Source organism: Delphinus delphis, chromosome 1, assembly GCF_949987515.2.
Source record: "Delphinus delphis chromosome 1, mDelDel1.2, whole genome shotgun sequence".
Taxonomy (NCBI): domain Eukaryota; kingdom Metazoa; phylum Chordata; class Mammalia; order Artiodactyla; family Delphinidae; genus Delphinus; species Delphinus delphis.
This window is the reverse complement of record NC_082683.1, coordinates 136,569,517-136,591,550: the sequence shown is the minus strand read 5'-3', so window position 1 is coordinate 136,591,550 and position 22,034 is coordinate 136,569,517. Positions and strand designations below refer to the sequence as shown.

Below are 22,034 nucleotides of genomic sequence, written 5' to 3'. Positions count from 1 at the left end.
CTTCATCTGTAATAGCTCCAAACTCAAAACAACTCAAATGTCTTCCCAAGGGGTGAATGGAAAAACAAACCGCGGTACACCCACACCATGAAATGCTATTCAGAAACAAACACGAATAAGCTATTGATACGTGCAAAGATCTGGATGGCTTTCAAGGAAACTATGCTGAGTGAAAAAATAAGTCAATTTAAAAAGGTTATATACTGTATAATTCCATTTAAATAACATTCTTAAAGTGACAAAATTAGAGCGATGGAGAACAACTGAGTGGTTACCAGGGGTTGAGGAGTGGAGGCCAGTGGGTGTGATTATAAAGGGGTAGCATGAGTAACGAACGAGTTCTGCGTCTTGATTATGGTGGTGGTTACACAAATCTACACTTGATAAAACTGCATGGAACCACACACACACAAACACACACTTGCACACACACAGGAGTGCATGTAAAACCAGTTAAATCTGAATAAGCTCTACAGATCGCACCAATGTCAATTTCCTAGTTTGGGTATTGTACTATAGTCATGCAAGATGTTATCACTGGGGAAACTAGGTGAAGAGGATACAAGTCTTCCCTGCACTTCTTGTTTTTCAACTTCCTGTGACTCTATAATTGTTTCAAAACCAACCAAACAAACAAACTTTTAAAACAAGCTAGCCAGGTCCTCCACATTGAAAACTTCAACAGCTATTTTTTAGTCATCTTTGTATTGACTCTATGATTCATTCAGCATTTGGGATTTTCTCATTCCTTTTAGAAATCCTGTATTTCTTTGCCCTCTACGACGTGATGCTTTTGTGATATCCTTTTGACCAATCTTGATATTTTAACTCTTTAATAGCTAGCATTCTAGAAATCTTTATCCTTGGCTCTGTTTTTTCTTCTCTACATGCCCTCCACGGATAACCTTATCTATTTGTGCCATCTTCTCTACTATGTTCTGAGAGTGTGTCTCATCTGTTCTCCCTCTGTTCTCAAAACACAGATATTGGCTGATCCTATCTACTTGTTAGGCCCTCCTGAACCTCAAACACTCTCTGTCTGAAATTGAATGCATATTCATCCCAGAACAGAGATGTTTTTCTTCCTATATTATTCATCTCAGTAAATGGAAAACCAAAGTTCTCCAAGACATTTGCAAGTGAACCTTGGGATGTATCCTAAATAATCTTCCCTCACCCATTACAGCCAATCATTTACGTTGTCCTGACTATTCTACCACCTAAAATCTTCACCTCTGTTTTCCCTTTTTCATTTCAGCCATCAGTGCCTAAGATGCTCACTTTCTCTCCACAGCTAGAGTTCTTCACAGTCTTATTACTAATCAATCACCTTTTTTTTTTAAAAACCACCTTCCCTAAACCTCAATCTAAAATTCAAAACTAACTCAAATTTTGTCTTTTGATCTTATTAATGAATTATGGTAGTCAGCACATTTTTATTTTTACAAATTCAATTTATCAATTGTTTCCTTAATGGCTTACTGATTTGTATCATGCTTAGAAAGGCTTCCCCCCTTAAAGAGTTTTAAACAGTCCGTAATCTTTTTGAATATTTATAGTTTAATTTTAAAAACGTGTACTTGCTCCACCTGCAATTTACTTTGGTATAAGATATAAGAGATGGGGAGCCAATTCAACTTTTTCTTTACAAGTGACTGGCCAGTTATCAACACAATTCACTGAATAAGTTCACTAATTTGAAATGACACTTATATACACTGTAAATTCATATATATATATATATATATATATATATTTGAATCTCATTTTGGTCCTCCTATTACTACATCAGGCCACACTGTTTCAATTACTGCAGCTTTAGAACACATTTTACTACTTGGAGAAAAGTCCCTGTTCCTCACTGTTCTAAGAAATGTCTTGGATATTCTTATATACTATAGTTTTCAGATAAATTTCCATTTAGTAAAGTAAATCTTATTTGCATTTATTAATATTCAAGTTAAAGATGAAACTAGGGAAAACAGACATCTTTGTCATCTGAAGCATTCCTTTTCGAGTACAGTGTTTGTCTTCTTATTTACCTAAATGAGAATAAACAACTTAGAATCTCCCCGTGTTGGAATTCAAGCTCCACAAGGGCAGACTTTTTGTTTTGTTTTCTGCTATATTCCTAGTTTCTAGAACACTTTCTGGCACAGTAGAAGCACAATACCTATTTGTTGAAAAACTGAACACATAAATTATCCTATTATTTAGGCAATAGAAAGCCATTATAAATAATTAAGGTACACAAACTGTGTAATTAGATGTCTAGTTAGGAAAGACTGCTTTGATCATGGAGAGCAGGCTGCACTAGAGTAGGCAGAGCACTTAAAGAGGCAATTGCTAGAGTCCACGATACAGCTCATGAAACCTTTCAAAGGGGGAATCAGTAGGTCTTGATGAGCAACTAGATGCAGAGAATCAGTAAAACGAAAGGACTAAGGTTAACTAAGGTTACTATCTTGGATAACTAAAGTGATAATAGATAACAGAGGGAGAGTATGGAAGAGTAGTGGGTGTTTTTAGTGGTGGAGTAGGGGAATGAGGCAATGAATTCAGTTTAGAGCATCCTAAGTTTGAGACATGTAAGGGATACCCAAGTGAAAATATCCCTTTTGGAGCTCAGTAGCAGATGGGTGAATTAAATCCAGGCTGGCCTGGTAATAAGCCACCTTCTTAAATGTAATTTTATATTATATTATTTTATTAAACACAAATTAGCTCCTCCTCTGAAAAACAGATAACTTAAATGGGATTTTAAGACAGAAACAGTCTTAAAAGAGGCTTAAATATAGTGTGCAAGTGTGCAATACAGTGTACACTGTACAAGGCAAATTCAGAGAACTGTACAGTCACCTACGGGGTCATTAAGTACTTCATGGAGGAGCAAAGACTGGAATACAGCATGTATATAAAGTGTGAGCATGAATATAAGCATCATGTACATGTGTGGAAATACGTGTGTGTATGTGTGTATGCATATAAATATGTGTGTATATTTGTGTGTGTGTGTACAAATGTATGTATGTACACACACATATATAAATAAAGGTATCAGAGTGTTCGAGAATGAATCTCGAACCTAGTTATTCAGGTTATGGCAGAGGAGATAACAGTATTGTTTCAGCCACCTAAGAACTTGGCCAACTAAAAATTTAATGCACGAAAAATCCTTCAACAGAGAATGGACGCATTTTTATATTTAGCTGTAGTCTTCATCACCAAAAAGGCACCTAATGAATTCCAGGTCTAATGTTCAAATTGCTCTAGAAAAATTATGAGTCCATGTAAAACAGTACCTTGTTTTGATGATTTATCTTGACTGTCGTACTCACTGATTTCTCTATTCCTTTCCTGTTAACACTTTGACCCTGCCTCTCGGAGTTGACCTTTCTTGATAAGATTGTTAGTTTCTACCAGATATGACTTCACTGCTCCATCCCCACCACACACATATTCAGACAATGATCCTCCCACCTTGGCCCAGGCCCTCAGAACCATCTATCCCAGTGCAGCCCCTGCTCCCCCAGATAAATAAAAGAGTGCACTAGAGCTTGACTTTTGAGAGGGAACAAATTTTAAACAATAAAAGAGACCTAGAGCCTTTTTCTTCTCAAAGCATTACATTTCACATTCACAATCTCAGCTCATAAAGTTATCAACAAGTGTGATTTCAGGGTATTGGCACTGATTATACTTCTTCATATTAGTACATCTTAAAATGGGGAGTAATGTTCTAGAAAACAGAGATTACATGTGCAACACAAAAATATAAGTTACATGAGGGGAGGGATTTTTCAATTCCAGCATCTAGAACAGTGTTTGGCACATAGTAAGTGCTCAATAAATATTTGTCAACCTAATAACTAAATTCCAAAGAGCATTTTGTGGTTTGTTGGAGCATGTATGTAAATCACACCGCTATGTCTTGAATAGAAGCTGAGCAGCAAAGAGTCTACTGGCAATACCCAACTCCAGAATGGGAAAAAGTGTCCTGTGTAACCAGGAGCACTGGACTAAGGGTCAGAACACCACACCCTTAGAGTTAGGATTTCAGGCATGTCGCTTGCTCACTTTTGAACTTCAGTCTCCTAACAACACAGTTCCTAGAGTCACTATGAGAATTAAACCAATGAATACCCATGAAATGCTTTCTAAATGAAGTGCTCTACGGTAAAAAAAAGAAAAGAAAAGAATAACTGCTTTAGTCTTTCTGTGCTTCCAACAGACTTAGTTGCCCACAATTCCCACTAGGATGACAGCTTTAACTATCCTTAAGTGATTGTTCCCTAAATATTTGCCACATGTGATTTATATGGATTAATATCCTCACTATATAAATAGAAATTTTAAGTTCATGTGAAAAAGATAAATATGGCTAGAGGAAAATGGGCAAAGGACATGAGCAATTAACTGAAAGAAAAAGATCAACAGCTATGTGAAAAAATGTTCAGTATGTGACAATTGCATGTTTGTAACACCTGTTAGATGCAAGCAGGGACCACCACTCTGCAAAGTAAACAGCCGCTCTTGGGCTTTCCCCTGGATCCCCAATGCTAGTGACTGTGCTCCTGACTTTCAAGATACCAGCCTCTTCATAGTCCTCTGCAGTATTATTCTCCAGAATGCCACAAGGGGGTAAGAAATCTTCCAAGAGGGGCCTGGTGTTAGTTGGTTTCCCTTCAATCAGCAATTATGTACTGAGCACAAGATAAGGCACTAAGATGTTAAGAGAGGTCCAATTATGTGGAAAGCCATCTCCAACATAGGAAATAAAACCTGGACTTCCCTGTGGCTCAGTGGTTAAGAATCCACCTGCCAATGCAGGGAACACGGGTTCAATCCCTGGTCCGCGAAGATCCCACATGCTGCGGAGCAACTAAGCCCGTGTGCCACAACTACTGAGGCTGCATGCTGCAACTACTGAAGCCTGTGTGCCTAGAGCCCATGCTCTGCAACAAGAGAAGCCACTGCAACGAGAAGCCCGCGCACCGCAACGAAGAGTAGCCCCCACTCGCAGCAACAAAGACCCAATGCAGCCAAAAAAAAAAGAAACAATAAAAAAAAAAGGAATAAAACCTAACAGGTGACAGGGACATTCATAACTCCAATACAAGGAAGACGGTGCGTCCTGGGCGGGACAGGAGAGTTCTGCCCCCTGATAAGTCATATTTAAGACTCAAACTTTCTCAGCCTCCATTTCCTCATTTATTATAAAATGGGGTTAACAATACTACCTTACTCGTGAGGCTGTTATAAAATTAATCAAAATAATGTGTATAAAGTATTTAGCACAGTATCAGGCAGATGGCGAGCTTTCAATAAATGTTAGCTCTTTTCTTTAGCATTATTATTATTATTAAGTGACATAACAAAATAGTGTAATGTTATACTGAGTAATAGGTTCTAATGGACAGGTACATAGTGCTATGAGAGCATATGGGAGAAAGATTTTAATCCTAACTGCAGAATGGGAGTGGCGGTATGGATCTGGAAAGATCTCATGAAGGAAGTCAAAGCTGAAACAGGTGATGAGGGATGAGCAGGAATTCGACAAGGAAAACTAAGGGGGCAAGGCTTACTCCAGACCACAGGAGCAGAGGGCATTGCTAAGAAACTGCAGGAGGTATAGTGTCCAAGGTGATGGCCACATGTGGAGGTACAGGGGGGTGGTCCAATGATCCATCATTACTATTCCCTCTAGGGAACAGGGTGCCATGGGTGGTCAGCCCGACCAGTGGCATCTGAAAACACCCGAGTTCATGCTAATTGACTCAATGGGGGGACTTGGTAAGTAAAAATGACTCTTTTCCAGTCCTACCTACTGAGGTGTAAACCAAGGTCTGGAGAGAAGAAACCTGCTACTCAGAGCTAACACTGATTAAGTATTTACTATCTCCCAGGTACTGAACACTTAACGTGAATGAGCTGATTTAGTTTCCCCAACAATCCTACATGGTGGATCCTAGAATCCTTGTTTGCCATCGGGTCATCGAGGGTATAGAAAAGTGGAGCACCTTGCCTAAGGTCACGCAGATGACAAGTGACGGACATGGGATTCAAACCCAGGTACGCTCTTGACAGAGCCTGTATTTACTACTAAGCTATCCCCATTTGTGCAGAGGAAATAAGCACTCTGAACAGGGAACCAGAGGACTAGGTTCTAGTCAAGATCTGCCGCTAAATAGCTGCGTATGACTTCAGAAAGTCTCTTCACTCTCTGGTCAGACTTCTTCGGTTATAACATGGAGGCCAGGAGTAAACTACGCTTACAGTCCCTTCTGCCTCAAATAATTTTTATCACACTCTAGGGTACAACTCTGACAACTGATACACAAAACAGCTTCTTGGGGAAATGCAGACGCTTTCCACAAACCCTCAGAGCTTTATGTGGGAGTCCCATGGGCAAGCAACTCATCCAGGAGCATGCTTCCAGTCAAGGTGGGAAATATGAACACTCTACTCTGGTCATTACAGGTGTGTGACATGAAATCTCTGTCTGCAGGACTGGAAAGCTCTATATGTCCCACCAGCCACCAAGGGCCCCTTCATTTCCATCGAGTTCTGCGATACTAGATCCCAGATAAATTCCTTTTAACAAGGACATTTAAACTATATGCAAGATGTATTGGGGTCCGGCCAGACCTCCATCCAAATTCTGAACCTGCTGCTCTGTGAGCTTAGGCAAATTACCAAACCTTCCCGTCACAGCTATCCTATTTATAAAGGATAGTACTAACTCAAGGGTCATGGTGAGGATTAAATGAAACAATATGTGTCATGAGATTAGCACAATGCTTGGTGCATAGCACAGTCTCAATAAATTACAGCTTGAAAAAAAATCAACCTAAAACAAACCCTACACTACTGCTGTGAACTCGCCAAAGGTGTAAAATGCGTTACGCTTTCTCAAACCCTATAGGTACAAAACCTAAACTCTTTCCCTCAAAACCTCTTTGTCCTGTCTTCTCCCTCGACCACCTAGTGGCTCAATTCCGAATGAAAGAGACTCACAGACAGAAAACAAACTTATGATTACCAAGGGGGAAAGAGGGGTTAGGGGAGGGATAAATTAGGAGGCTGGGGTTAACATATACACACTGCTATGTATAAAACAGATAATCAACAAGGACCTACTGTATAGCGCAGGGAACTATACTCAATATTATGTAATAACCTACAAGGGAAAAGAATCTGGAAAAGAATATATATGTGTGCATGTGTGTGTTTTTGTATATATACCTACGCTGTGCGGCACACCTGAAACTTACACGATATTGTAAATCAACTATACTTCAATAAAAAAACTTTAAAAAAATCCAGAAGTAGTCCAAGACACTTCCCTCTTATTTCCACCCCCAGTACACACTCAAACACACCCACACAGTCACCAAGTCATGCAGATCCCATCCCACCAGCACCTCCTGGATCTGGTCCACCTTCTCCATCACCACTCCCCTCTGCCTCACTGCCTCTCTGCTTCTTTCTTCATCTGTTGCTCCAAACATGTCTCCCTGCCTCTAATCTCGCTTCTCCAGGGTAATCATCTTCAAATGCAAACTGGCTGTCTTCCCCGCTAAGCTTGAGAACCCCGCCCCCCACGAGCTCTAGGGGTCAGGTTTGAACTCAGGTTCAGCCCACAGGAGGGGCCCTGCATGATGAGCCGCTGCCTCTAGTTTCACCTCCTCTACAGCCCCCGACATGCTTCACTCCAGTCACTCACAATGGCCTCTCATTATACACCTTCCTGACTACCGACCTGATGGAAAGTCCTCTTCCCTTCTTCTTGCTGGCCATTACTCATTCTTCAAAAGAATGCATCAATGTCACCTTCTTCAGGTGGCCCTGCCTGATCCTTGCCCCCATCTAATATAAATGCTCACCCTGTGCTATCTCTCTACCTCTCCACCTAGACTACAAGCTCCCTGGGGGTAGCAGCTCTCTGTCCCTGTCTGATCTCATTCCCAGCCCTAGGAGCAAGCGACATATAGCAAGCACTCAGGAACTGCTCGCTGAATTCCTCCCAGTCGATTCCAGTGTTGGAATCCTGGCAGGAGAATTACCGTGTGGTCCATGCACACGCTTATCTTACCCAGTCTCCTTCGATGTCAGTCTGCCTCGGGAAGATCACACACAGGTCAAACTGATACCCACCAACCCCTCAGAGCGCTCATCTGGACCACCGATCTCGGCGTGAACAATTTCCTTCTTAAGACCACCAGCCATTCCTATCTCAAGTCAGGCCTGGGAAATGCTCAAGTGCCGCCTCCTAACATCCAGAGGGAAGCAATGGCAGGTGAGTCAGGATATCCAACATTTAATATTGAAGGTACATTCATTAGCCTCTTGCCTGTGGACAGGACCTAGGCCCTACTCACCTTTGTATTCTCAGCAATGCTTCACAAGATAGTAGGTGCCCAAAATACATGACATATGAACCTTTAACTTTTGATAGGGCTAGAATTCTGGATCTATTGAATTTAGACACCATTACATGTATTTTGAATGACTTCCTTAATTAATCTACAATCTCTTTTACTCATCTTTGTAATCTCAGAGTCTAGCGTGGTGTCCTAAGCACAGTAGCCACACAATCAGCTTTTGCTGAATTGCACTGAATCGTCAAACCTACCCAGCAAAGGAGTTGGTGACAAGACAGACGGACCACAGTCATCTTGCCAGTCATGGGAGCCACTCCACTCATTCAAGAGATGCGACCAGAAGAATTCCTCCTCTTATATGGACAGTCCACCACTCCCTATTAGCCTTGAGGGCAAGAGGACCTGGACAGTGGGCCTTGGCATCTCCTACCTTGTATGTACCAGGTCACATTGTGTACTGAAGACCAGTGTATGAGAATAAGTACATGCTTCAATGTAGGTGCAGATTAAAACTCGTACCAACATCTGTATGGTCAGGATGATATTCTAGGTTAACCACTGGCCAGCTTGCTCTAGTTGTGCCACACTGGGTGCCAGTATTCCTGGATGGAGGCCACCTGGTGCAGGTGTATTAAAACAAGTCCCTAACCAGAAGGTGGGAAATTATTACCTCTGGCCACACCTCTGCCAGCAACTCCTGGGGGGTTAGCACCTCTAAACCGCACTCTTCCCATCTGTAACTAGAGATAGTGTCTACCTAAGCAAAGGTGCTCTGAAAACTGTGACATGCTTCACATACATGCTCCCTGTGTGCATGCGTAAGCAGTCCCTGGCTTGGCTGTCCCTGCCCTGGTTTGGAGATAGCACAGCTGCTCCCCCAAGCCTACCTCCCTCTCTCCAGAAGCCCTGGGAGCAGAGAGCAGAGGCGATGGGATAAGGGTCATTTTCTGTTTGCATGAGCCTTCCGCCCTGTGGCCCCTGACTGCACTTCAGGATGTACTTAAGCAGCCCTGTTTTGTTTCCATGGAGACAGGAAGCTCTGCTTCTCTTCAAGCCTGAACTAATGGTTTTCATCAAATCCCATTTCCTCTGAGACAAGTAAAAATGCGACAAAGCTTCTATCCACACTTCCTGTTTAAATACACTGAAACTGACGAACAGACCTCTGAGCCCTCCTCCCACCTAGGCCCATGCCCCTGGGACAGGTGCAACCATCACTTCCACACCTGGTGGGCCATAAGCACCGGTACGGGCTGCCTGCCCCCACTCACCGGACTCTCCTTCACTTGCCCGGCAGAGGGGTTCCTCCTTCCATTGCCTTCTCCCTGCTTTAGGAAACCTCGGTACCTAACGTTCAAACTGCCTGCAGGTCACTGGGAACATGTATCCCAGAGATAAAACCTTCAGAGCTTTTCCCTGCCTTATGAGTGCAACTCCCAAGCAACCTCTTACTCGAAGGAGAACGCCTCCATCCCCTCCAGGGGCATGTGAGAACCAGACAAAGCAGGAGAGAGAGCCCATGCCCCCCCACCCCACCCCCACAGCCCTGTACACAGAACTAGCTGCTGCCGAACCCTCTGCAGACACCAGTGAAACCCAATACATGTTGAGCATCAGAACGAGAAAAAGAAACCAGGACAGAAATATTCCAACCCCGGCCTGTAAGGCCCCTATTGTTAACACTCTTTGAAATGTTGGAATTTATTCACACCAGCTGTTCCCAGCTGCTGCTGTCACTTCCTAGGCTTCTCCAGAAGTGCTAAGGAGGCATATGCCATGCAGTTCTGTTCCATCTCCCAGCCTGAGGAGGCCGCCTCCCGGTCAGAGAGGAACTGATGGCCTCGCGGCAGGTTCAAGCCCAACATCACAGGCTGCTACTCAGATGATAGCCACCTGCACCTAACAGGCAGAGTGAACGAACATCGATAATATCAAAGGGTGTAAGAGCTGACGGCTACTCCATGCCAGACCTGGGCTAGGCTTCTGCCTGGGAGAGGGCTATGGCTATCCCACTTCACAGAGGAGGAAGCAGGCTCAGAGTAACTTGTCCAAGTGCACGATGCTAACAAGCGGCAGGGTTAGGATCTCACCCGTGACGGTCAGATGCCCAAGCTCCCATTTCCCCCAACCTCCCATGCTTTCCCACCCAGAGAAGGATGTAGGAGAATTCAAAGATGCAATTCCAAACTAGAGCTAGTCCATCAGAGTGGACACGGTCAGACAGGAATTGTGTTTCAGGGCAGTGCTCTGTCCCATTTCCAGCTCTGTTATGACACATCCTCAACCCACACTGGAACCTTATCTGGAATATCAATGCCCTGTTATTCAATAGTGAGGATCTGACTTGAATTTTCTCAACTAAAACGTGGACAAGTAAGGACAAAGAATGTCGGATAAGATTATACAAACAAGAGATTATCCCCTCAGTAGAAATACAAGAAGAAAGAAGTCTATGGTCAGGTCCCTCCTGGGCAGTCATTGAGGTAGAGCAGGTGACTTGTAGCTATAGGCTATGTGGAGAGAATTACCTATTGAGCATAAAGGATGTCAATAAATGCTCACTGAATGAGTACATACATAAGAAATCGCATTATGTCTTATGACTCTCCACTCAAGACATACACTATTAAGAACTTCTTCACACTGTCTCTTGTCCTTCCTTCATAACCATTTCACAAGTCACCCAAGGCTCTTAGTACCACAGAGTTGACTAATATGGCTGTTTCCTCCTTAGTCCTCCTGTATCTGGTCTCTCTCCAGGCCAATCCTCCCCCCACGATGCTAGACGAAGTGTCTTATACACTCCTTTCATCCTGCACTTTTTGTGTGTGTGCAGTAATTTTAAAATTTAATTTCTATTTTTCTCCAAGGCATGCATGTTGAGTTTTAAAGTCAAAAGTTTTTAAAGCTTGTAATGAAAAAATAGCAGCCCACTGCCTCACCCCTTCTCACCCCTGAATCTGACTCCCCAAGGCAACCACTTATAACTCTTTTACCTGGTTCTTCTAGTATTCATTTCCAATTTTATAAATATTATACTTACACAACTGTTCTTCCTTGATAGTTCACTTTTAGTTATCACTTAAGGACTTCCCCACTGTAGAACCTAAGATTTTAGTCTTTGACATTCCCTTCTCCTCCCCCATCCTTATTCTCCCCCATCCTCTTAAGGCAATTATAGTACCATAGGGGCTATCTCAAAATCCAGTGTGAACAATGTATGTCTGATTGACAGCTGAGCGGTATAGAGTACTTACTTTGCTTATATTACTTTAGTGGTAACACTTCTGTATTTTGTGGAATTAATTGCTTAGATTGGTGTGTGTGTGCAAATACATATAAATATTTATATACTCATATACATAGTTTTAGAAAAACTTAAACTCTTATAGGTAGAATAATACACATTGGGAAATATATTCATTTCATTGTTTTCTTAAACATATTTTTAGAGCCCTCTGTCATCCTACTCAAATCTGAACTTGCTGCTCACTAGGCCTTCTGACAGTTATTATCCTTAAGTTCCCTTCATCATCATCCTGGAAATCTCCTTTCTTTCTCTCTAATGAATCCCTTGTTTCCATGAGTCTCGGGGTCCTTCTCTTTCTTCAATTAATTCTTTACTTTTAGTGATTCACATTCTCCAGTAACTCCTTCAGAGAAAGTGTCTCAAAATACTGCTATTCCATCCTCACAGATAATTGCTATTTGGGCTAGGTATAAACATTCTATCTTGGAAATTTTTTTCCAAAAAATTTTTTAGGAACTTCTCTATCGGTTTCTAACTTTCAATGTCATGGAGGTGTCCAAAGCCATCCAAATTCCTGATTCTTTATAGATAAAATTCATCTCCTTACTAAGCACCAGAAGCTTCCAGAATATTATTTTACTCAGATGCTCTGAAATGTCATGGTTTATCTTGGTGTAGTCTCTTCTCAGCTGTTGTGTTGAGTGCTCAGTTGGCATTTTTATTATTAACTCACTTGTTCCCTTTTTTCTCCACACCCACCTCCCATCTCCTTGCCATACAAACAACCATTACACTATATTCAATGTATAGTTTTTATCTGAATGAATTTTTACGAACTGTATATTATGTGTACATGTATTTTTTAATTTATGTGGATGGTATTATACTGTTTCCTTCTTGTTTTCACTAAACTCTGTTTTTAACATGTACATGGTCTTTGTTGCTGCTGTCACATAGTATGTCATCCAAGAGTTATGTCCACCTAACTACTCTCCTAGTTATAGGTACCCAGGTTGTCTCCAAGTCCCCACCATCAAAAACTAATGCTAGAAAAAATATCCTTGCACGTGTCTCAACCGATCTTTTAATCTGGAGGTATGAGTTTATTAGTTCTGAGAACATTTTTGGTATTTTTCTTTGTTAATTTCTTCCTCTCGATTTCCCTATTTTCTTTATGGAATTCTTATTAGTTCAATGTTGAACCAATCCTCTAATTTTCTTATTTCTGTTCTACTTTCTGGGTGATTTCATCAACTTTATAATCCAACCGTTTACTATTTATTTTTATTACATTTTAATATATTTACATTAATTAATTTTACATTAATATAAATTTTACACTAATTATTTTACATTAATTTCCAAGAGCTCTTCTTAACTGCTAAATGTTCTCTTTTTTTAATAGCTATCTGCTGCCTTGTAGATAAAATAATTTCTCTTCTATCTCTGTAGATATCAATTATACTTTTAAAAAGTTATCTTCCACTCCCTGCATTATTCATGTTCCCTCAAGTTCCTTTTTCCTATTTATTATTTTGATTTTGTCTTTTGTGTTGGACCTTTTCTTTGAATGCTGATGACCCCTAGCTGTGTGTTTATATTTAAGAGCAAAGCACAAAAGGCTTACTGGAAATTCCTGCACGAATGGTTGGGGCTTGTAGAATGCTGGGTGTAGTGGTTTGACTGGTGGCCCCCTCCCCCAAAGACAGGTCCACATCCTAATTCCTGGAACCTGTGCATGTTCCCTTATTTGGAAAAAGGATATTTGCAGATGTAACTAAGTTAAGGATCTTGAGATGAAGAGGTCATCCTGGATTATCCAGGTGACCCTAAATCCAATGTCAAGTGTCCTCATGAGAGAGAGGCAAAGGGAGATTCTAGACAGAAGAGAAGGAGGCAACTTGACCATGGAGGCAGAGACTGGAGTGACACAGCCACAGCCAAGGAATGCCTGGAGCCACCAGAGGCTAGAAGAGGAAGCAAAGAAATTCTCCCGTAGAGCCCTTGGAGGGAGCATGGCCCTGCCAGATTTTGGACCTCTAGCCTCCAGAACTACGAGACAATTTCTCTCACACTTTTAAGCCACCTAGTTTGTGGTAATTTGTTGGGGCAGCCTCAGGAAACTAATATGGTGAGCCTCACTGAAGGTGAGGGATGGGACCATTTCTCTGATTACCCTCAAATATCAGGATACAGACATCTTTTCTCTTCAGATGGGTAGTTCCCCCATAGGGGAAGGCTGTGAACTCCACCACATTGCTACATTTTTGAGAGCCAAGTAGAAGTGGGCTGGGAGCATGATGTTCAGTTTGTGGACTTTCATGTAACACTCCCGTTTTCAGTACAGAATATCAACCCCACCCTGATGTTACTATTCCACGCTTCTCTGGTTCAGCCTCCTCAGAGAGGAAGTCTTCTAACTTTGGCTGGCGGGGGGGGACAGGCACCTGTGAGCAGTGTCTGGGGGAAGAGATCTAAGATACCGGGTAGAATGCATCTAGGAACTGGGAAAAATCCTCTTGTTCTAGAATCCCCCCCATACCCCAGCTTTTAGACATACCTGGTGCCTCAATTCATGAGCCTTTCTCTCATTTTGCTTTTTTCTTGGCATTCCTCGCTGGAGGCAGTGTAACCTCAGCTTTTCGTGCCACTAGATTAGTTACCATTTACTGGCTTCAAAAGTTCTGTTGACATCTCTCATCTATTTTCATACCCTCTCCTGTTCTCTTTGTCACTGTGTCCTTTCAATATTTACTTCCTGTGTTAGTGGACTTATAAGAGATGTCCAACTTGGTTCAATCTGCCACGTTTAAAGAGAAGGACCACCTTATAAATTTCCATTTCAAGAATGTCTGCCATTCAGACAAGAGATTATGTTCAGTTTTGCTTAGAAAAATGAAAGCCTCTCTAAGGCCCTGTTTTAGCCCTCCTATTTTAGCCTTTCAATTCCCAAATGAAATTTCCACTCAAGTTAAATTTGGTTGCATTCTAGTCTCCTCACTCTCCATGATGAATCCCATTTCTTCATGTTTGCTTATGGTGTGGTGCTCAACTTCCTGGAATATTCACTCCCATATATTCTATTTTATTCTATTACATATTTTGTATCCCAAGCAAAATCCCAATCCTTTATGAAACCATTTCTGATAGCTTCAGACTATATAGATTTGTCCCTTCCCCAAAACAAATGAACTGTATCTTATATTAGTCAGTAAAAGAACTCCTGTTCCCTGTTTCAAGTGTTTGTGTTGTCTTCTCAGCAAAACGTAAGTTTCTTAAAGGCAGAAACCGTGCCTTATACTTTATGTGCTCTTTGCAATGGCGTTGAACATTCAGTACTTGTTAACTGATGTATACTAATTCAAGCCACAGATATGGAATCTGATGTCCAATACACAATAGAGTAAGAACCTTTTGAGGGTAAAGCCTGTTTCTTATTAAACATCATATGTCTATCAACCAGCACAGTGTTTGACACAGAAGGTCTCTGTTGAGTGACAGAATGAAAGGATGGCTGGATAAATGGACTTGCGTTAGCTACCATGTTCAAGGTTGTACCAGTCTAAAGACTTTTCAGTTCCTAAGAACACTAAAGATGATTAGAACAACGGTTCACGACTGCCTTCCCAGAATCTAGAACAGCTTTTAGCACATAGGGGCTGCCCAGTTGATGAAGGTTACAGGAATGGATCCGCAAGGAGTCAGGAACACTAGTTTATCGTTAGAAAGGAGAGAGAGACATTTGGCTTACCCAGAAAGCACTCCCAGGACGAGGTTGAGAACAAAGAAGGAGCCAATGATGATCAGTGGGATGAAGTACAGCCAATTCCAGGTGGCTCCTAAGGCATCATTGGTCTGAAAGGAAGAAAAATGGTTCCTTAATACTTCATCAGAACCACCCGCCACGTGAAGGCCTCTGTTCCTGCAGCACATATAGGGTGATGAAAAAGCACAGCGCAATACGGTTAAACACTGCCTCACTTCACTCCCAATTTAATGTGGTTGTAGATTAACTCATGTTCTCCATGTACGCTGTGAAGGGCACCGTGTCAGCCACACATAACATCCTGAATTGGAATGGTCTAACACCCTCACTCGGCAGGTAACTGAACCCAGAAAGGTAAAATACTTTTCTAAGATCATGCAAATAATCACTGGTTTTACAGTGTTTGGTGATGTGGGTTCTAAGCCTTTGTACTCTAAACTGGGCAAGTTCTCAAACGACTGTGGCAGGCCGTGTCCATCACTTTATTCCAGGGGCTGGCAAACACCGTGACAGGTTGCTTGGGAGAGATTAATGTCACCCACATCCTGCTCAGCTCGTGACCCTGGGCTCTGGCTTTCCTTCCTCCATCATAGTCCAATAGTACAGAGCTAGATCAGGCCTGGCCCTGGGAAGGCTCTGGTAAAAGAAGGAATAAATCTAGATTTGAAGAGTGATCCCTCGCGCTCTCTCTAATGTGAACACACAGTGAACTAAAAACCGCATGGAAACCCATATTCTGGATTCTTGTACCACAAGTGAGACGTAAGGCCCTTGAATGGTAGGGGGCTGAGGGAGGATTATACGACATGTCTTAGCCAAAAAAAAAAAACAAAACATAAAGCAACTCTCAGCAGGATGTCTCATTAAGGACCTTTAAACAGTTTTGGAGAATTCTGAAAAGTCCTAACACATGGACCTCTCAACTAAGCTTTGCCTTGACTGTCTCTCCTCATGATATCAACCCCAAATCTTCCTAACAAGTCCACCTGAATTGCATTTTACATATACAGGGCTTTGAATCCCCCCAATCCCACTCCACCCCTCACACACAAACTTTAATACCTCTTTGAAACTCAAAAGTTTCTGCAAAGATATTTTATTCCCAATTCACTGGAGAACCAAGGCCATCCAAATCCAATGCCACGCCTAAAATTCGCACGCTAAATTAGTGAAATGAAGATCTGAACTCGGAATTTCTACTGCAAAGTGTTTCTTATCCCCGTGAGTTACCTTTTTCTCCCTCTCACTACTAACTTTGCAAACATATTTTGATTCATTGTCTTCCTGCTTCCCATGGACTTCTATGACAGTCTATCTTGTTTTTCCCCAAATTATCTCATTTTCCTTCTGCCTCCCATTCAAATATGTCAGTCTATAAAATACAGCCTCCCACTGATCATGGCAGCTATCACTGTACAGTAGATTTTTCCATTAAAAAATAGCTTCTAAGGCAACCTCTTTCACCAGGCTCGTGTCTTTTTGTCTTGCCCCTATGCTGTTCAGAGAGATACGTTTGCAAATGAAGCAGAATAAAAGTTAAAAACAAACAAACACCTTCTGAACTGTATGAACAAAAGCAGAGACCTGCCAATTTCAGTGTATAAGATCTAGGCTCTTTGGTTCAACCAGGTCTCCTCAGTCAAATGTAAGCAGGGCAGATTTGGGTCAGACCGCGGAGAAAATTTCTCCTGATATCAGAAGGAAGATGCAGAAGAACTAGATGCCAAGGGCCACAGGGGGTTTTAATGGACATAGGAAGCTAGTTTTTCTGAGATAATTGAGACACGGTTCTTCCTGTGAGCTACAGGATGGACTGAATGATCTTTGTATAACTAGCTCTATCTCGATCCATGACTATAAATGCAACATTCTGTAAAGACTGGTTAGCGCGGATGGTTCACCGGTGGTGCTCCATCCAGATCAACAAGTTTCATTCACCCCATGGCTCAGACAGTCAGCCCCACCCTGAGAGTTCTTTGGCAGCAAGAACTGAGTCTGCTCCCAGCACCCAGATCACGGCTCAGCTGCCAGTACACATTAGTTGGTGTCAGCAATGGCAATGATGAAATTGTGACTTTTAATCTGTTTTTGGTCCCAGGAGTGACTGTGCTACGTTTTGAGGACGGCTAGAGCAATTTCGGTTGGGTGACTATTTGCCAGAGATGCTGCACAGTGAAGAACAATTCCCAAATTGTGTTCTCCTCGTTGCTAGCAATCTGTAAGATGTTCATGTGTTCTGTGGAAAGTGAGCTTCTGGAACCAAAGAAACTGGGGAAACACAGCAGATTATATTTTCGTGTCAGCCTGTGAGAAGATCCACCAAAAAGGAACATTATTAACTTTATTTCCTCCATCATTTCTTACGCTTCCTTGATTACAAAACCTCCTTTTCAACGGCAGTCTATTAACATATCAGGAAATACAGCCTGTGAGATACAGGGAGAGAAGGACTTCCCTCACAGGCCCCGAGTCTGGAATGTGCTTCCCAATTCTCTAAAATCCTGCTGATGGAGAGTGTCCTTTTCCTCAGTGTGCTGCGAGAATGTTTTGGTTTCGCTTTAACCTACATTAAGGCAAGAGCCTTCACTGTCTGCTCATTTCTGTATCTGGCATCTGACAAAGTGTTTGGCACACATAGATGCTCAACCAATCAATAAATGACCACAATTTGAGTAAGATGATTCTCGTGTTTAAAATATGCCCAACAAAATTCATTCTGATATTCTCCCCAAGTTTTGTCTGAATTGCTTTAAAAGAAAAAACAAAAGTCATCCACCATGGTACTGGGTCCTGTTGGATGAGAAGAACAGAGGAGAAAGGGAAGAGAAGGAGAAAAAGAATATCTGGGAGGACCTCAGCACCAGCGGCTAGGGGGGTTAATAACCCTAGGGGGTCATTAAGGATGACTGACAGCTTACAAGGTTCTTCTGGAGAAAGCAGCTTGACAGCTCCCCGAGATTATTCACTAACCTTTTAATAGACTTGCCCTACCCTCTCTACACCTTCCGCCTCTCCCTCCGGCTTCCTCTTCCCTCAGCCCCTCCCGTTCCTCCTCTCCAGGTGGCCTCACACTCCCACCTCCCATGCCTGTCAGTGGATCGATGACAAGGCCACCAGGACAGGGGAACACACCTCAGCAGGAAGTGGGCAAGCCCAGGACTTCATGCTTCCCTCCTCCAAAATGGCAAGGTTCTTTCTAATGCTGATTAGAGCTTCAATCTCCTTCTGATTCATCGTTATTAAAACCTTAAAACTGTCCAGTGTAGAAGAGACAACTACTGAAGTGTCTTTGGAGATGAAAAAAGAAGAAAGTAATCGACAACTCTGAAGCCAGCAAGTGCCCTGATACCATATGAGGTGGGACTCAGGAGCGCCAAGCAGAAAGGTACCAGTTCAACTGCAGAGTTGTGACTGTGTTCCCTCTGGGGTGGGCATGTGTGCCTGTGACACAGCAGGACACGGGAGAGAGGAGGGGCTGCCTGTGTGAGAGGGAGAACCTCTCCCTTTCCTTCTGTCTCCCCTGTACCCCCTGCTTCTGTGACTCTCCCAAGCGCCTTGCCTGCGGGAGCATCACACTTCATTCTCCCTAGCAACTCTTCCTTCAGGGCCAGGGGACAGCTGTGCTAAGTACTCTTTGCAAGATCCCGGGGAAGGAGACCTACAGCTTTCCAAACATGGTCCACTGGATTCTGGCCCCAGGAGAGCGGACCCTTCCCTGCCCAGACCGTTATTGTGGAGCAGCTGAAGTGTAAACCAGCCCCTCACTGCAAAGACAGCTGCACACAGAGTACCAGCTTCCTCCTCCCCACCATTCATGGAACACCCACTCCGTGGCAGGCAGTACATGAGAGCGCTTTTCTTCGGGCAACGTCCTCTTATTTAAGATGCTGATTCTCCTCCCACCGACCCAGTCAAGCCCCTAGACTTGGCAAGCAGGCTACCCTCCATCTCTCTCACCTGCTGATTCCCTGAGTGACACACACACGCGCGCACACGTGCGCAGGATGGGGCTGATGACAGAGAAAGCGGTCGGGGGTGGCGGCCCACCCTGCACAGGGAGTGCTCAGCGGGTACCAGCCCTGACACAGTGGGAATGTGTTCCTTTGGGAACCTGCCTGACTGGGGGTGGTGAGTGCACCCACTCCCTGCGTAAACAGGCACACATGGCAATTATCACATTAATCTCCGGGTGATGGGGGAGATGGTGGAAGGCAGGGGTGGGAGGAGGACTGGTAAGAAGGATGGAGATGGAGATGACAAGAGGCAGGGGGTCCCTGCCCAGCCCTGGCCTGGGTTGCAAAGGCAGCACTATGGCTCCCATCCTTGGAAACAGGCCTCCACCAGGGTTCCACAAGGCTCTGCAGAAAACAGGCTGAAGGGCCTCCTCCCGGATGTCCACGCCTCTCACAGAGCAGCTCTGGCCAGGGAGGCTGAATGACATATAGCTGAGTGGGGAGGCTGAGTGAATTGCAGCTGGGAAAAAAACGAGGATACTTATTCCAGGGTCCTTTCAGAGGGAAAAAAAAAAAGGTCTCTCAGGTACACCTGCTTCCCAGGCTGGAGGTGGCGCCCGCTGGCAAGCCCTGGCCTGGCCTGCCGCAGGCTCCGTCTGGGCACCATCGGCATCGTGGGCAGGATAATTCTTTGCAGTGGGAACTGCCAAAACACCTGGGGGCAAGAACTGGCTTCGGTTGTGAACTGCTGGCCTAGAGGCTCTGCCTCAAAGAGAGAGCTTTGGAACTGCCAAGTGAGCTCAGGTCAAGGGAGGGCTGCAGCAGCCACTCTGGGCTGTCAAAGAGGCCAGGCCATTCGTCTCAGCAAAAGCATCTGTCCTAGGCCTCTGCAGACCATCCCGGGGAGAGAAAGTTCAGAGAGGCAAGAGGTGGAGGAAATAAAGTTAACAGTGTTCCTTTTTGGTGGGTCTTCTCACAGGCTAACACAAAAATATAATAAGGAGGCCAAAGACGATCCAACTGCTTACCACCTCCCCTGAGGGAATGACGCCTGGGCATCTGGCACTGCCCAGCTGACTTGCCTCGCCTGGGCCCCTCACTTCATTCCAGCACCAAGCGTACAGCTCCTTTTCATCCCAAGGGACTTGGGACTCGGAGTCCATGTCTCAGAGCCTAAAGGCCATATTTTGTTCAACAAATTTGTGGACCATGTACTAGGCAACAGATATCCTCCTAGGTACTGGGGATAATGATGAACAAAGCAGTCTCAGGTCCTGGCCTTCATGAACTAGTGTCATGGGGAGAACCACATTCAATAAGTGAGCTCACACATGCTGTGCGGCTTTAAACCGAGATGAGTGGGATGAAGGGACCACCAGGGAGCTGACCCACAGGTGCGTCTGATCTGGTCCAGGGGGGGTCAGGAAAGGATTTGCTGAAGCTTTCAGAGTAAAGAGTCACATGAAAGTCTAAGAAACTACCTTGGCAGGAGGCAGCCAGCAGAGGTCAGAAAGGCAGAGAAGAGGTTTATCATAGAGGTGAAAGAAAGAGGAGGAGAAGGTTAAGATTAAGAAGTCATACAAAACACAGTCATAAAAAACAAACTTATGGTTACCAAAGGGGAAAGGGGGGTGGGGAGGGATAAATTAGGAGTTTGGGATTACCATAGACACACTACTATATATAAAATAGATAACCAACAGGGACCTACTGGAGAGCACAGGGAACTCTACTCAATGTTTTGTGATGGCCTGTAAGGGAAAAAAATCTGAAAAAGAATGTGTGTGTATATATATATATATATATATGTATATGTAACTGAATCACTGTGCTATGCACCTGAAACCAACACAACGTTGTAAATCAACTACACTTCGATTAAAAAAAAAAAGATTCAGGGCTTCCCTGGTGGTGCAGTGGTTGAGAGTCCGCCTGCCGATGCAGGGGAGACGGGTTCGTGCCCCGGTCCGGGAGGATCCCACATGCCGCGGAGCGGCTGGGCCCGTGAGCCATGGCCGCTGAGCCTGCGCGTCCGGAGCCTGTGCTCCGCAATGGGAGAGGCCACAACAGTGAGAGGCCCGCATACCGCAAAAAATAAAAAATAAAAAATAAAAGATTCAGAAGTGTCAAGAGGTAGGGGACACGTGAGAAGAAAAACGAGGGCAGGGAATGCTCTCTGGGAATGAACTCCTGCCTTCCTGCGATAGCAGCCCCCGGGGCCCCGTGCGGATGTTGTACTGAAACATACACGAATCATAAGGGCACTCTTACTGGATTTTTTCAAAACGTACATAACCGTGCAGCCAGCACCCATATAACCCCAGGGCTTCCCTCACCCCTTCCTAGGCACCATCTACTTCCCTCAAATGTGACGTTCTCCTGACTTCTATAACCATCAATTACGTTGGCCTAATTGGAAAATCACATCTGAGCATTTCCCAGCGTGTCCTGAGCTATCCCCGTTCCCTCTTTGCTCAGGGACTTGTATTCAGAATAGCCCCCTCATACCCTGCCTCCTAGCCTCCCTCCCTGTCCGGCTCTCAGCAGCCTGGATGTGGCAGATTCTGTGCTGCCCCCATCAGGTCTCCTTTACCAGCAGGTGTACCCACCCCCTCCCACCCCAGCAGCTCTGAGTGTTGGCTGCTAACGGCTCACACCTGGATCCTCCTGAGAAGTTGGCC

The 22,034-nt window shown here is 43.8% G+C and overlaps 1 protein-coding gene across 3 annotated transcripts in view; it reads right to left on the bottom strand.

Annotated features, from left to right (window-relative positions):
* Nucleotides 1-22,034, bottom strand: part of CACNA1E (calcium voltage-gated channel subunit alpha1 E) — a 296,087-nt gene that overhangs the window by 122,455 nt on the left and 151,598 nt on the right. For all 3 annotated transcript variants that reach the window (XM_060009746.1, XM_060009755.1, XM_060009763.1), the window contains exon 7: nt 15,386-15,489. In XM_060009746.1, coding sequence (XP_059865729.1) covers nt 15,386-15,489 — 104 coding nt within the window. The remainder of the gene's footprint in view (nt 1-15,385; nt 15,490-22,034) is intronic.